Below are 16,197 nucleotides of genomic sequence, written 5' to 3' on the forward strand. Positions count from 1 at the left end.
CACCTCTCCTGGTTGGCTTCATAGCTGGCTTACTGAACTGAGGAGCTGCTCACCTACATTGGGCAGGAAGGCACTTGCACGGTGTGGTCAGCCGCAAACTTTCTAAAGTTCTTAAAGTGCCGGTGCACTTTTGCAGCTGTCCGTAAATGGGCTTCATGGATGACGTCACCCACATGTGAGAATATCTGCCTACTGTCCCTGGATAACACCTGTTATGGTAAGTAACTGTGCTTTATCCCAGGATAAGCAGGCAACATATTCTCACATGTGGGTAACCTCCAAGCTAACCAGAATGGGATGCTTTAGGAAAATAAATTTTGTAATACAGAGCTCGGAGGAGATCCTGGAAGGCCGGAATCCCCACGAAGGTGGGGAGTTCCGAGTCCGGGACACACTCCCTGGAGGGCGACCTCGGTCTCGAGTATTCCCTCGGGGTGTGCGGAGTCGAGGTCCGATGCGGGGCCGGGGTCGACCCACCCGCCTTGGCCTGACTCGAGGATGGCTTCTTTGCTGAAGGGGATGGAACAGAGGACTTACCCGAAGCTTGCTTCACTGCCGACGTCTTCGAGGATGAGGGTCGGGGCGAGGCCGAGGCCCCTGAGGACGCCGAGGCCGAGGTCAAGGCCGGGGCCGAAGCCGGGGCCGACGTCGAGGCCTTAGGCGGCGCGTCGACGGCGAACAATTCCGCCATTCTGGCCTTGCGGCGACGAAGGGCCCTGTTTTGGAAGGTAGAGCAGCGATCACACGACTCTGTCGGATGTTCGGGCCCAAGACAGACAATGCACCACCGGTGAGGGTCAGTGATGGAAAGCAACCTCTCGCACCGGCTGCACTTTTTGAATCCCGTAACAGGACGGGACATCCACGAAGAAAAAGAAGAAGGCCGGGAACGTACCGACGTCCCCGGCCACGGCTTCCGGGAGCCCCCGGAGCCAGACGAAAACGAAATACTTTTTTTTTTTTTTTTTTTTGAAAAGAACCGAAAAGAAAAAGCAGCACCGCGAACTAATTCGATGGAAAAACAAACTAAACGCGGCAGCTAGAAGGCAAAAACGCTGGAGCTCAGATCCACAGGGCTTTCTTGCTCCGCGGAAAAATTTGAACTGAGGACCACGAGGTGGTACGCGCCCTCTAGTGGGCGAGAAGGCACGCACATGCGTGGTGCAGTGTGCAAACTTGAAACTTCAATCAAGTTTGCTTGAAAAGCTGTCCGCGCCGGGGCTCCGTAGATGACGTCACCCACATGTGAGAATATATGCCTGCTGTCCCTGGATAACACCTGTTACGGTAAGTAACTGTGCTTTATGGTAAGTAACTGTGCTTTCTTTTCCAGTAGTAGTTCATGAGTTATATTCAGGTACTAAATGCATTAGACACTAATGTGCCTAACGTAGCTTAAAATGGCATACTACAGGATGTAACATAGTGAATTATGGCAGATAAAGACCCGAGTGGTCCATCCAGTCTGCCCAACCATACATGCTCCATAAATTAATTTAATTTAAATGGTCCTTTTTCTTAGATATTTCTGGGACAGAAACCCAGAGCCCTGCCCAATAGTAGTGTTAGGTTCCATCTACTGGAGTCTCCATCAAAGCTCACTCCAGCCCATCTTAACCATCCCAGCTATTAAAACCTTCCACAGCCCATCCTCAACTGAATGTCCATATATGGGATACATGGCTTGCAAGCCTGCCCAGTACTGGGCTTAGTTCCTTCAATGAATACCCATTATTTTCTCATTAGAGATCCTCTGTGTTCATCCCACGCTTGCATCCCATGTTTTCTTCTCTACCACCTCCCTCAGGAGCACATTCAACGCATTAATCACCCTCTCCGTAAAGAAGAATTTCCTAACATTACTCTTGAATCTACCACCCCTTAACCTCAAATTATGCCCTCTGGTTTTTCCATTTTCCTTTCTCTGGAATAGATTTTGTTCTACGTTAATACCTTTGAAGTATTTAAACGTCTGAATCATCTCTCCTCTGTCCCTTCTTTCCTCTAGGGCAGTGTCTCTCAAACTTTCTCCAACCAGGGAACACTAATGGTAGTGGCCACGGCTCGAGGCACCTGGAAGTGCGTGGATGTCACCATGATGATGACATGCACATGCGTGACATCATCACAACATCACGCATGCGCAGAGGCCTTCCAGATAGGCCCTAAAATTCCAGTAGGGCGTGCCAGCAGGGAAGTCTAACAAATATCAACTGAGTGCCCCAACCATAGACCTCCCAATCTCAACCCTATACCCACCCAAGTTTTTCCCCAGATCCTGCCCCTTTACTAATTGTAATGCAATTTTTTCCATTCATTTTTTATATACACACAATATACACAGCAGATATAAATTCTCAAAACTGACACATTTCTATCACTATATTGAAAATAAAATCATTTTCCCTACCTTTTTGTGTGGTGACTTTATTTTTCTGTGCTTTTAACTGTATTTCCAGTGCCTTCTTATCCATTGACTGTTTTTCTCTCCTTCACTTTGTCTTGCATCCATCTTTGGCATTAACTTAACATTCAGTTTTTCCATTTTTCTGCTTTCTTCTCAAAATCTTTCTATGTCTTCCCCTTCCTCTCTCTCTCCTTCCCTCACAGTTTCCATGGTCTGACATCTCTCTCCTTTCCCCCAGTTGTCCGACATCTCTCTCCTTCCCTCCCTCCTCCCAGTGGTCTGACATCTCTCTCCTCTCCTTCCCATTTCTCTCCTCTCCTTCCCATAATCTGGCATCTCTCTCTACTACTACTACTATTATTTCTATTGTGCTACCAGACTTCCCTCCTTCCCTTCTATTCCCTGGTCTGGTATCTCTCCCTTCCTTTAGTCATCTCTCCTCCTCCCCCCACCCCCCACCCTGTGTAACTTTTTTCTCTCCCTTCCTCCTTTCCACCAGGCTAACATTTCTTGCTCTCTTCATCCTGCATGCTTCTCCAGTCCTTCTTCCCTTCCCAACCATCTCTCTCTCTCTCCCTCCATGAGTTCAACTTTCCACTCTCTGCCCTCTCCTCATTCCCCCTGTGACATTTCTCCTTCCCTTTTTTCTATCCTCCCCATCCAATTCACTCTCTCCACGAACCAACCCTTTCTGCCTCCTGCACACTTTTTCTCTCTCCTTGCCTCTTCCCTCGAGTGACATCCTTCCTAATCCATGTTTTTTCCCCATGCATCATTTCTCCTTCTCTCATCACTCACTCCTCCTGTAACAATTTTCCTTTCCTCCCCCCAATCCCACTCACAGCTAATATGCTGTCTCCCCATCTACCATCTCACCCTCCCCTCCAGTGTGTAGCATATTTCCTTCCCCTCCCCTTCTACCAGGTCCAGCAGCACCTCTTTTCCCTTCCCTTTCCCTACCCCCCTGTCCAGCAGTACCCCTTCTCCCTTCCATCCTCTCCCTTCCCGTCCAGCAATACCCCTTCTCTTTCCCTCCTCCCTTGTCCAACAGTACTTCTCCCATCTCCTGCTGCTAGGACGCAGTTTCATCCGGGAGTCTCAGGCCAGCCTAGCAAAGGCCCCAAAGCTCCTGGATGAAACTGCGCCTAAATGAATCCTAGCGGCAGCTATGTGACCAACTTAAAAATCACACGGAGCTGTCGCTGGTGGGGGGGGGGGGGGGGTGTGTGCAGAGAAAAACGCGATGGCAGCAGGAAAATGCCTGTAAAGGGCCCCCCACATGGGTGCGCTGAGAGAAACGCGACAGCAGCAGGAAGATGCAGCAAGAGGCAAGTCAGCTAGCTGGCACTTCTCTTCCTCTGTATGCTGCGGCAAATGCGGAATCTCAGGAAGCACACTAGTGTGCTATGGCACACAGTTTGCGATACACTGCTCTAGGGTATACATATTTAGGGCTTACTGTCTCTCATACATCTTCTGGCACAAACTTCCTACCATTTTCATCGCCTTCCTCTGGACCGCTTCAAGTCTTTTTATGTCCTTCGCCAGATAATGTCTCCAAAATTGAACATCATCTACCTGTACAGGGGCATCAACATCTTCGCTAGATACGGTCTCCAAAATTGAATACCATCGACCTGTACAGGGGTATCAACAGCTTCTTTCTTCTACTGGTCACGCCTCTCTCTACTCAGCCTAGCATCCTTCTGGCAACAGACACCACCTTGTCACACAGTTTCTTCACCTTTAGATCTTCAGACACTATCACGCCAAGGTCCCTCTCTCCATCCATGCATATCAGCCTCTCACCTCCCAGCACATACAGCTCCTTCCAATTTCTAGTCCCCAAATGCATTACTGTACATTAATCTGCATTGAATTTTAGTTGCCAGATATAAGACCATTCTTCTAACTTTTGCAGATCCTTTTTCATGTTTTTCACTCCTTCCTTCACTCTGTTACAAATCTTGTTATCATCTGCAAAAAGGCAAATTTTTTCTTCTAAACCTTCAGCAATGTCGCTCACAAACATATTGAACAGGATCGGCCCCAGCACCGATCCCTGAGGGACTCCATTACTCACCTTTCCCTCCTCGGTAACTGGCAAATTGGTACTTGCTAACCATACACAAATGTTTTTTTTTGAAGAATTGTGCCAGGGTGCTGGAGAGTGGATGTTCCTGTGCTAAATAGTTATGTCTACATTACCATGTGTTAATTGGTTAGTGCAGGAATACCACATGAGCCTGTAATACCTTTAAAATGTATGGCGGTAATATTTAAAAATGGCTTCATGCTAATAACAACATTAGCACATGGCCATTAATACAAAATATCGGAAATTGGTTATTTTACAGCTGTGGTAAAAATGGTTAATGGCACACTAAGGCTACTTTTTACTGCAGCTTAGTAAAAGGACCCCTAAGAACATAAGAAGTTGCCTCCGCTGAGGCAGACCAGAGGTCCATCCCACCCAGTGGTCCACTCTCGCGGCGGCCCATCAAGCCTAATTGCCTGAACAGTGTCCCTTTCTACTCTTTCTATGCCCTTCATGATCTTGAAGGTTTCTATCATGTCTCCTCTAAGTCTCCGCTTTTCCAGGGAGAAAAGCCCCAGCTTCTTCAGTCTGTCAGTATATGAGAGGTCTTCCATACCCTTTATTAGCTTAGTTGCTCTTCTCTGGACTCTCTCAAATACCGCCATGTCCTTCTTGAGGTACGGCGACCAGTACTGGACACAGTACTCCAGGTGTGGGCGCACCATTGCACGATACAGTGGCAGGATGACTTCCTTCGTCCTGGTCGTGATACCCTTCTTAATGATGCCCAACATTCTGTTTGCCTTCCTTGAGGCTGTGGCGCACTGCGCCAACGCCTTCAATGATGTGGCTACCATCACTCCCAGGTCTCTTTCAAGGTTACCCCTAAGTGACCTGCCCAAGAGTACCAAGAGTATCAGTGGGATTTGAACCCTAGTTTCTCTGGTACCTAGTTTGGCATCAGTGAAGTTTTATAAAAATCAGTGGGCCAGGAAAAACAGTGTTTGAAAGGTGGTAGTTTTTGAAATCTGTTAAAATGGCTGGGACAGCACAAGGTGTAATCTTATATCCCGCTGAATCCGTTAATGCATGGTAACCATTCTAAGTTAAACTATACATATATTGTGTCATCTAAACTTCAGATAAATGAATTGCTGTGTGTGATCTCTTTTTTTTAAGCTTTGACCATTGTGTGTCCTGATAAACCCAATCAGAAACCAATAGAGAAGAAACTACCAGGTAAGAAAAGAAAAATGTAGTAATGAGAATGTTGGCTTTGTCCTGTTGGGAAAGAATTATTGATGTTCTAGTTTAACTTTGAAGAGAAATGTAAAAATTAAAGCAGTTGTGTTTTAAAATATATTTTAAAAGTCGCAATAGAATGATTCATCTAGTTTGCCTTTAAATAGTTAAATAGTTAATTCTTAATTTTGCACACTAGCTAACAGGAAATTAGTATGTTTGGCAGCTAGGAGAGCAGTTAATATTTCTTTACAAATAGACACAAAAAAATATAGCTCACGTTAACTCATGCTAACATAAAAGATCAAGGTCCATAAGCTCAAAACTCACCATGCCCTTAACAATCAACGCTAAACCAATTTTAATAGTTTAGCATCTTTAGGGCTGGATTCTCTAAGCTCCAACCCCACAGTAAAAAAATACTGTGGTGGAAATGATTTTTGTTTTAAAGGCAATTCTCAGCACAGTAGCATGCAAATTATATACATGCTATGTTTGTGGAAAATCGCTGGTAAAGGGGGGAGGGGGAGCTCTGCAAAAAGCCACTCTCACCCACCCCCGACATTGGAGCACTTTTTTTTGTGAACGACAGGAGGAATGCCCACTCCCTCCTGCCATAAGGTTGGTGGGGCGGGGTACCCCACCACCACACAAACCTGGTGGTCTAGTAATCTGTCTTCCCTAACTCCCCTCGAACCTTTCTCCGAAGACCGGCAGGAGGGATGCTTATTCTCTCCTACCGGCAGGCCCACCTCTTTAAAATAGAGGGCCTTCCTCTTACCAGAATTCTCTAGGCCCCTCCTGGTGCATATCAGGATACACTAGGAAGGGGCCTAAAGAGCCATGATTGGTCTAAGACCCGTTCCATAAATAGATTGAAGAGTATAGGGGATAATGAGGATTCTTGAGGGACTCTGCAGAACAATTTCTACCTTCCAGAGAAAGTACCATCTTTTCACAGTATTCTCTGTTTTTCAGAAAGTCTTTGAACCAGCTGCAAACAGATCCGGTTAGACCTAAGTCAGTCAATTTGGTCAGTAGTAAGTTGTGATCAACTGAATCGAAAGCTGCTGATATATCAAATTGTAATAGGACTGACTGTTGCACAGTACTCAGCATTAGAGAATGACAGTGGTTGTTACCCGCCAAAACGGTGACCAAAAAAAAAAGGTCACCGCGAGATCGGGGACAAGGCCATTCACCGCCCTGTGGAGTGGTGAATGGTTAGCACGCGTGGTGAAGAGCGTTCAATCCGGCAGCCCCCTCCCGCCGGCCGGCCAACCATGCATCTCCCTCCCTCCTTTTCCCTTACCTTCTCTTGTTGAAACTGGCGATTTCTATAAGGCTTTGTGCTGTATTACAGCCGGAGCCTTGAAGTTGCATCGCGTTGTCTGCTGGAAAAGTCTCCTCCGACGCAACTTCCTGTTTCCGGTTGCATCAGAGGAGACTTTTCTAGCAGGCAATCCGACACGACTTCAAGGCTCTGGCTGTAATACAGCACATAGCCTTATAGAAATTGCCAGTTTCAACAAGAGAAGGTAAGGGAAAGGGAGGGAGGGAAATCCACGGTTGACTGGCAGGAGGGAGCTGCTGGACCGCGTGAAGGGTGCTGGGGGTGGGAGGAAGGAGAGGAGAAGACGCTGAAGACGGGGAAGGGACGGTGAAAGGGACAACGGGGACGGGGAGGTGAAGAGGATGGTGGTCCGGGGACGGGGCAGTGACGGGGACAGAATTTTTTCCTGTGTCATTGTCTACTCAGCATATAAAAAACACTTTAAGCTTCACATCTGAAAAGTATAAAGGTCATGTGCTGCTTTCTTCTTGTTTTAAAGGTCATTTTAAAACACTTTTGGGCTGTATGCAGCTGTGTTGCGCAGTACTTTATTGATTAGACATAGCATTATCAGCAATACCACTCCCCTACCAATACCATCAGGAACCATACTAAACACAGAGCCAATATCCTGATCTAAAGGTCAAAATGGTGAACATTAATGCAAAGAAAATGTAAAATATTTATGTGAAGGATATAAACTGCTGCTTAGCAAAAGTGAGTTAATGTACACAGTGCAACCAGATTACTTATCTTTATTAAGCCTCTATGATATGATATGTTTATGATGTGACATGTAATATTTCTAGAAATATCAGATGGGCTTTTACTTTCACAGATAGCATGACAATACAAAAGGTGAAAGGATTACTTCATCGTTTACTTAGAATCCCTGGTTCCAACCTCAGACTGTCTTATAAAAGTACAAAGGTGAGTTATATAAACATCCACCTACCCCAGTACCATATCCAGAAAAGGGTGGAATGTTAAATATGGCATATTCAGTACTTATTATAGAGTATCATGAAATACTCAAAAAGAAAAATCATTGTACTACAGTACTTTTATGATCTTAAAAAAATGTATCACCTGTGTGAATATATAGCAACCTTATTTTCACCATCTTTGTTAGTGTCTTAATTTCTTTTGTCTTAGATGGAAAGCAGAGAGATCACACTTCAAAACGATTTAAAATCCTTGGCATTTTACTCTGTAGAAAATGGAGACTGCATACTGGTGCGATGGTAATAATACCTTGATTAATAACAGACTAAACAGCAACCTCCTCCTTAAAAAAGAAGCAAGTTTAAGAACAAGTGTGAAGATAATCCATCAGAGGGAATAGATTTACCAATCATTTGTGCAGCATACTGTAGAAGAACATGTTTTTATAAAATGTTTTGCAAACAGAATATTTTAGAATCATATTGTGTTTTTTTCCAGTAAAATATTCTATATCAGTGATACGAGGCCAGAATGATTAATTGGAAGAAATCTTTTTGATCTGCTCTGATTTTGATTTATCTGTCTATATATAGTCTAGCCACAGACCCTCACAGCTTTTTGAAAATGGAGGATGGACTGAATTTAGAAAATTATGGTTACATTTCCCTGTTTATCCTGAAAAATGTCATACTATGTAGATTTATTGTTTACAGTTAAACATAAAAAAAAATTGTTACACAATTTTTCAAAATTGAGATAGGATGGGTAAGCTGGCTGCAGTAATTCCCCTTAGCTGTATCAATGCAGAGACTGTTTTCTTCTTTGTGACACTGTACAACGCTGCGAACGTCTGGTAGCACTATAGAAATAATTAATAGTAGTAGTAGTTTAATTCTGATGGTGGTTTGGCAGAGCTTATCCTATTTTATATTTTTGTTTAGAGTCTCAAGTTATCACAGTTCAAATATTTTCATCCAACTAGATTTGCCCAGCCCAGACAAGATTATGTAAAGATTTGCAAATTAATTAGTAGGCTTTTAGAATAGTCTGGGGTTGTGGTGGATAAAGCTTTAATGATTTGATTTTTGGCAGTTGGGAGACAGAATCAAAAATGGAGAACTTATTTGAATAGAGTCCCTAAAATACACAATCCCTTTTGCTTTATCATATATTGGTTCACTGCATGAACATGGTTGGCTATTTTTATGTAAACAGTACCTGAGTTAAAAAAAAAAAAAAGAAAGTTCAATAAATCTAACAGAAACTGGTCTTCAATGCTAAATTTAAAAATTTATTTAAAAAATAAATCTGCTAAGCTTTATTATCTCAGCAGAAAAACAGGGGAAACAAAACCACAAACACAAATAGACAAAATAAGGAGTGGAATTGTTCTAAAAAGACTGGTGAACAAATGATGTCATAGAAAATCCTTTAATTCATTCAATGATTCAAATAGCTTTATTCATCCAATAACTCAATGACTCGACATGTACATGTTTCGGCCAACCGGCCTGCCTCAGGAGTTTTCTCAATAATGCCAAATGATATGGTACGATGTGGAGTCTTGTGCAACAACGCTCGGTGCCAAAGAAAGTGCATTCTGGAGTTGAAAAAAACACTTTTTGTCCTGTTTGTTGCAATTAGATTGTAAGTTCTTGCATGTCAATGTACAGCTTTGTGTGTGTCTGGCAGTACAATAGAAATAATAAGACGAGTAGTAGTTTTCCTTATGACATGTGTATTTTTAATGATTTTAAAAGTAAGAGTAGTATATATTTTTTCCTTACAACATGATGGGAACAGATTCTGCACTGTCTTGGTGGACTTTGAATTGGGTTACTATAGTATGTGGTAAGTACATAGGCTTTGTAAATATAAACAAAACTAATTTACAAAATTACTATTCACCTCTAGAACAGTGTCATGATTGAGAGAGATACAGTACAGTTAGATTATGCACCTAATTGGAAAGTCTTTGGTTATCTTTCTTCGCAAGCACAAGGAGTCCCACATTGTTCTCTCTTTTCCCAAAGCTTTATTAGTTCTTCTGGAGAGTACTGAGGAGAAGACAACATACCAGTTTCACACTGCTTCTCACATAACCAAAGACTGTCCTGTTATTAAAAAAAATATATATATTAATCACTAAATAATCACTAAATAAAAAGCAGACTAACAGTGTACCAGTCTCATGTTAAGGAATGAATGACAAATGTTACAAAAAAGTCCAACAGAAGAAACGACCCACGAATGAAGCACAAGGAAGGAGACAGTGAGACAGGACAAAAGGATTTCCACCAGAGCCAGCTAGGTAAAATCAATAATCTTTTATTCTAGTCCACACACAGTAAAAGTAGACCCGACAGAGTTTTATTTATATATTAATGACCCCTGAAGCAGGCGGACTGATTTGTTGAAGCACAGTGATGTGTCGGGTCTACTTTTACTGTGTGTTTATTTTGGACTGAAATAAAAGATTATTGATTTTACCCAGCTGGCAGGGATCTCAAAGTCCCTCCTTGAGGGCCGCAATCCAGTCAGGTTTCCTCAATGAATATGCATTGAAAGCAATGCATGCACATAGATCTCATGCATATTCATTGGGGAAATTCTGAAAATCCAACTGGAATGCGGCCCTCAAGGAGGGACTTTGAGATCCCTGCTAACGTGGAAAGCTTTTTGCCCTGTCTCACAGTTCTTACTAAGGAATGAATGACAATGGTACGTCGTCTCCAATACCACTTCAGAACTGTAGCATGTTACAAGTACAGATTCTTTATCAAAAATCCTTCGGACCAGGCATATTTTGGTTTTTTGATTGGTAATCTTAAGCCAGAAAAAGATGGACCTTCTCTGCTTCTCACTGCCACCCTATGAGCGGCATATATCGTGGGCAGTGACAATGGAGCATTATTAATTGCCCTCCTTTCTACTTCAATAAATTTATTGTTCTAATCATTCAGTGAATGCATATTGAAATACAGAATTAAGAATTAAAGACTGAGTATACACACAAACATTATCTCGTCATACATTCAGACTCCTGAGGCAGGCCTGTTTGGGGGCCTTAAAACAATCATGTCAATTCTTTTTATTCAATAAACGAGATTGAACACAATCAGTCACCTTTGTTGTTTTTCTTCTGACATTGAGGAAATTGACTATTTCCATTGTAATAGGTGAGACATTCTAGAACAGGGATCTCAAAGTCTATCCTAGAGGGCCGCAATCCAGTCTGGTTTTCAGGATTTCCCCAATGAATATGCATGAGATCTATTTGCATGCACTGCTTTCAATGCATATTCATTGGGGAAATCCTGAAAACCCGACTGGATTGCAGCCCTCAAGGAGGGACTTTGAGATCCCTGTTCTAGACCATAGGGTTATTTCCCCTTACTTGCATGAGCTGCAGAAGAAATCCATTCCAGGTTTTTCACTCTGCCTCCAGAGTACATCACAGGCTAGTTTAGTGCCCTCTAGCAGTCTTTTTTTCTGCAACCATGACTGCAGCTATGTGGATTCTGCTCTCCCCGTTTTATTATTTTAATTCGACGAAGTTTTGTCCCTTTCGTGGGTATTTCACATTTGAAATGGATTTGAAGCTTTCCCTGCTTGAGTATTCACAGACTTTGATCTGTAGCTGACAGGCTGATCTCTTCAGGGTATCTGTTAGCCAGTCTGCTTAGTCTTCCTTGGAGTTCAGGGCTGCCTCTGACCTAGTCTCACACCCTGTTAAGGGGGTGGGGTTTGACCGCAGACTGTAGTGCACTTAGGGGGCTCAGTGGTGTTCCGCTTCACACTAGCTGCGTTTCGCACCTCCGCCCTTCAAGGTGCGCATCTGGTGGACCGCAGGGGTGGAGACATAGTCCGACAGTGGAGTCTGACTGGCAGCCCAAAGATCAGCTTGAAGGATGCCTTTCCAGCAATGTGGAAATGAATTCTGAACCGGCCATTGAAAAGGTTAGAAGCAGGTGCAGCAGCTATCTCTTTTGTATCTGTGAGCTGACAGGCTCCAATAACAATTTTTTAAAAAGTTAATTTTGAGGGATTTTGAAGGTTTCCTTGTGTTCCCCCACCTGAAATATGCTATTTTTGTAATTTTTAAAGTTCAGGAAGTGCTGTTTTTAGTGCAAATTCAGGTCCAACGGCCATCTTGGATTCTTAATCTTTTTTCAACTTTTCCCTGCCCAACTTGTTTGGATCAAAGGAGACAAAGTTGAGGAGCAGATCAGTATGGTTTGGTGCGTTCCAGGTAGAAGGCCAAAGCACGTTTACAGTCCAGGGTATGAAGAGCTGATTCTCTAGGATGAGAATGAGGCTTTGGAAAAAATACTGGAAGTACAATGGATTGATTGAGATGAAATTCTGAAACCACTTTAGGTAAGAATTTACGATAAGTATGGAAGACCACCTTGTCATGATGGAAAACTATGAAAGGTGGATCAGCAACTAAAGCTTGCAGCTCACTGACTCTTCGAGCAGATGTGAGAGCAATGAAAAACACCACTTTCCAAGTGAGATATTTCAGATGAACCGAAGCCATTGGTTCAAAAGGAGGCTTCATGAATTGAGCAAGAACAACATTGAGATCCCAAACCACTGGAGATGGTTTGAGAGGAGGTTTGACATTGAAAAGTCCTTTCATAAATCTGGAAACCACCGGACGAGCAGAGAGGGGTTTCCCTTCAATAGGCTGATGGAAAGTAGCAACTGCACTGAAATGGACTCGAATAGATGTAGACTTGAGGCTGGAGGTAGATAAGTGCAAAAGATAATCCAAGATGAAAGACAAGGAGGCATCTTGAGGCTCCTTGTTATGAGATGCACCACGTAGAAAATCTGTTCCATTTTTGGTAGAAAATCTGTTCCATTAGTGGTGGTAGCATTGCCTAGTGGCAGGCTTTCTGGAAGCCTCTAAAATGTCTCATACAGGTTGAGAAAACTGAAGAGGAGTTACGTTGAGAGGTACCAAGCTGTCAAGTGCAGAGACTGCAGGTTGGGATGAAGTAGAGATCCTTGCCTATGTAAGCAGAGACGGAAAACTGGTAGAAGGTATGGCTCCCTGCTGCTGAGCTGAAGTGGAAGGGAGTACCAAGGTTGCCTGGGCCACCCAGGAGCTATCAGAATCATGGTGGCATGATCGTTCTTGAGCTTGACAAGAGTCTTGAGAATGAGAGGGAATGGAGGAAATGCATACAGGAAGAGATTCGTCCATTCCAATAGAAAAGCATCTGCCTCGAGGCAATGAGGAGAGCATATCCTGGAGCAGAACTGAGGCAGTTTGTGGTTATGGGGAGATGCAAAGAGATCTGAGGAGTTTCCCACTGAGAAAAAATGTGATGAAGAGGCGAGGAACTGAGTGTCCATTCGTGAGGTTGCAGAAGGCGACTCTACTTGTCCGCCAGTTTTTCTCTCCTTGAATGTAGACAGCTTTCAGGAAGGTGTTGTGAAGGATTGCCCAATCTCAAACCTTCAGAGCTTTTTGGCAAAGAGGGAGAGATCCTATTCCTCCATGCTTGTTGACATAGTACATGGCGACTTGGTTGTCTGTCTGAATAAGGACTACTTGGTCGTGAAGATGTTGAAAAGCTTTGAGAGCATTGAAGATCGCTCTGAGTTTCAAAAGATTGATATGACACTGACGATCCATGCTGGACCAATGGCCTTGAGTACAGAGACCGTCGAGGTGAGCCCCCCAAGTGTAGGTTGAGGAATCTGTTGTGAGGATCTTCTGATTAGGGGGCATCTGAAATACTAAACCAGTGGAGAGACTGACTCAACGAAGGAGTGACTGTAATGTGTCAAGAGAGTGGTTTGCAAGCCTGCGTCCACTGAGATGCCAGGGTCCGCTAAGGAATTCTGAGGTGAAGTCTGGCAAAAGGAGTCACGTGAACGGTCGAGGCCATGTGACCGATTAGTACCATCATGTGTCTCACTGAGAGTGAAGAAAGGGAAGACACTTTGTGACACAGCTGAAGCATCAAGACGCTGCTGTGGAAGGAGTGCTCTGAGCTGGATAGTATCCAGGATCGCTCCGATGATTTGTAGATTCTGAGAGGGCTGAAGGTAGGATTTGGGAAAGTTGATTTCAAATCCCAAACTTTGTAGGAACTACGTAGTCCGTTGGTTTGCTACAATAACCCCCTGAAATGTAGAATCTTTGAGCCAGTCATCCAGATAGAGGAATATCTGAAGACCATGGTTCCTTAGAGCTGCTGCTACCACCACTAGGCACTTGGTAAACATTCTTGGCGATGATGCCAGGCTAAAGGGTAGCACTCTGTATTGAAAATGCAGATTCCCCACCCAAAATCTGAGGTACGGGAGGCTGAATGAATGGGAATGTGAGTGTAAGCCTCCTTGACTTCTAGAGAGCATAATCAATCATTCTGACCTAGAAGAGGATAAAGGGATGCCAGGGACAACATGCAAAATTTTTCTTTGACCAAAAATTTGTTGAGAGCCCTGAGATCCAGAATGGGTCGCAGATCGCCCGTCTTTTTTGGAATGGGAGTAAAACCCCCTGCTCTGTTGTTCCAGAGGAACTTCCTCGATAGCACGGAGATGAAGCAGAGCTTGAGCTTCCTGAAGAAGGGCGGTCATGGAATGGATTGGAAGGATACTCTCTTGGAGGAAGCTCTGGTGGAATCTGAGTGAAATGAAGAGAGTATCCTTCACTTATTGACAACACCCAGAGGTCGGATGTAATTTACTCCCATCGATGGTAAAAATCATGGAGATGAACCTCCTATGAGGCGAGGACAGAGGCAGAACGATGGAGGTTATGCTCTGTGTGAGACAGTCAAACAGGCTGCGCAGCCTTAGGTACAGAAGGCTGAGGTTTTTGTTGCTTCTGCTGCTGTTTCTTGGGAGGTGCTCGAGTGTTAGGAGCTACCCTTGGAGGATAACGCCTCTGGCAGGACGGAAGAGATCGAGAAGGCTTTGCAGGAGCTGGGTTAGGCTTTGGTCTGACAATAAAAGCAAAAGATTTTTCATGTTCACAAGGAATATTAGCCAGACAATCCTGAAAATTGGGATCCATGTCGATGATGCGAAGCCAGGCAGCGCATTGCTACCAAGAATGTAGTTCAGAGGTATCGTAAGATGACTGAGTTGTGCCAAGGTAGCAGTGACTTGTTGAAACTCCAATTGTCTATGCTGACCAAGGTCTTTAGAAAAATCAGGAAATATATTAATCAAGTACTTGAAATAAGTAGTGAAAATAAAATTATAATTGAGGACCCTGGAGGCCATCATTGAATTTTGATAAAGACGACGGCCAAACTTATCCTCGGTCCTACCCTCTCTTCCAGGAGGTATGGTGGCATAAACTCTGGAAGGATGGGTCCTCTTCAATGAAGATTCCACAAGAAGGGATTGGTGAGATAGCTGTGAATTCTCAAAGCCCTATACCTCGATTCCAACTTGCCTAGAACAGCAAGAATAGCATAAGTCTCAAGGGTTAAGAGGAAGCTTGAGAGACTCTGCAGGAGGCCGAGGCATACTCATTTCCTCTAAATACTCAAGAGTATTTTGATCCAGCGTCCAATTTAATGTCTAGGTCCTCAGCCATCTGACGGAGGAAGGAGGAAAAGGACAATTGGCCTCAAGAGGGACTCGATAATCTCGAGGCGTCTCGAGTGGAAAACGAAGGTGAGGCCTCTCTATACTATTGGTATCCCAGCAAATAGACAGACTGGGACGAGGCATTGGAATCAACTGAGTCCTCGGGTTCTGCGATTGATGTTCTTGATCGAGGAGTTGGAGGCCTCGAAGAGCTGGAAGGCCTGGATGAGGTAGGCTTTCTGGAAGAGGATCTGTGCCTCGATGAGGGCCTCGACTGTCGATGAGAGTGCTGCCTGGAAGCAAGTCTCATGCGAGGTCGAGACTTCGCTCTGTGCCTCGAAACAGGCAATGCCTTTGGAGAGGGTATAGGGCTGGAAGCTGTAGATCGAAATCCCATAGACTGGTAGTGCTTCGAATTTCCTCGATCCAAACCACTAAGACTTAGCTCCTTGTATAGAGTGTGAGGATTCCAGTCGAGACACTCACAAAGACTCGATTCCTTCCATAGAGTGTGTAGATTCCAGTCGAGACACTCGCAAAGACTCAACTCCTTCCAAAGAGTGTGTAGATTCAGTTCGAGGCACAGGCAAGGACTCGACCTCTTGTGAGCCTGCTGAATGCCCAGGCTGGACTGCAGGAAGCAGAGTCGAGGCAGAACTGTATTTG

At 44.0% G+C, this 16,197-nt stretch overlaps 2 protein-coding genes across 14 annotated transcripts in view; one reads left to right on the top strand and one right to left on the bottom strand.

The window, feature by feature from the left end:
- Window positions 1–9,242, top strand: part of TBCE (tubulin folding cofactor E) — a 434,765-nt gene extending 425,523 nt beyond the window's left edge. For all 5 annotated transcript variants that reach the window (XM_033936232.1, XM_033936235.1, XM_033936237.1 and 2 more), the window contains 3 exons: window positions 5,625–5,684; window positions 7,859–7,950; window positions 8,176–9,242. In XM_033936232.1, the coding sequence (XP_033792123.1) occupies window positions 5,625–5,684; window positions 7,859–7,950; window positions 8,176–8,268 (245 nt within the window). In that variant the 3' untranslated portion in view covers window positions 8,269–9,242. The remainder of the gene's footprint in view (window positions 1–5,624; window positions 5,685–7,858; window positions 7,951–8,175) is intronic.
- Window positions 9,243–9,382: 140 nt separating this feature from the next.
- The window catches only part of B3GALNT2 (beta-1,3-N-acetylgalactosaminyltransferase 2), a 345,788-nt gene continuing 338,973 nt past the window's right edge, over window positions 9,383–16,197 (bottom strand). For 7 of the 9 annotated variants that reach the window (XM_033936244.1, XM_033936247.1, XM_033936246.1 and 4 more), the window contains one exon: window positions 9,383–10,079. In XM_033936244.1, coding sequence (XP_033792135.1) covers window positions 9,945–10,079 — 135 coding nt within the window. In that variant the 3' untranslated portion in view covers window positions 9,383–9,944. The remainder of the gene's footprint in view (window positions 10,080–16,197) is intronic. The other 2 variants (XM_033936243.1, XM_033936242.1) reach the window with 2 other exon arrangements.

This window comes from Geotrypetes seraphini, chromosome 3 (genome assembly GCF_902459505.1).
Source record: "Geotrypetes seraphini chromosome 3, aGeoSer1.1, whole genome shotgun sequence".
NCBI classification, from domain to species: Eukaryota; Metazoa; Chordata; class Amphibia; order Gymnophiona; family Dermophiidae; genus Geotrypetes; species Geotrypetes seraphini.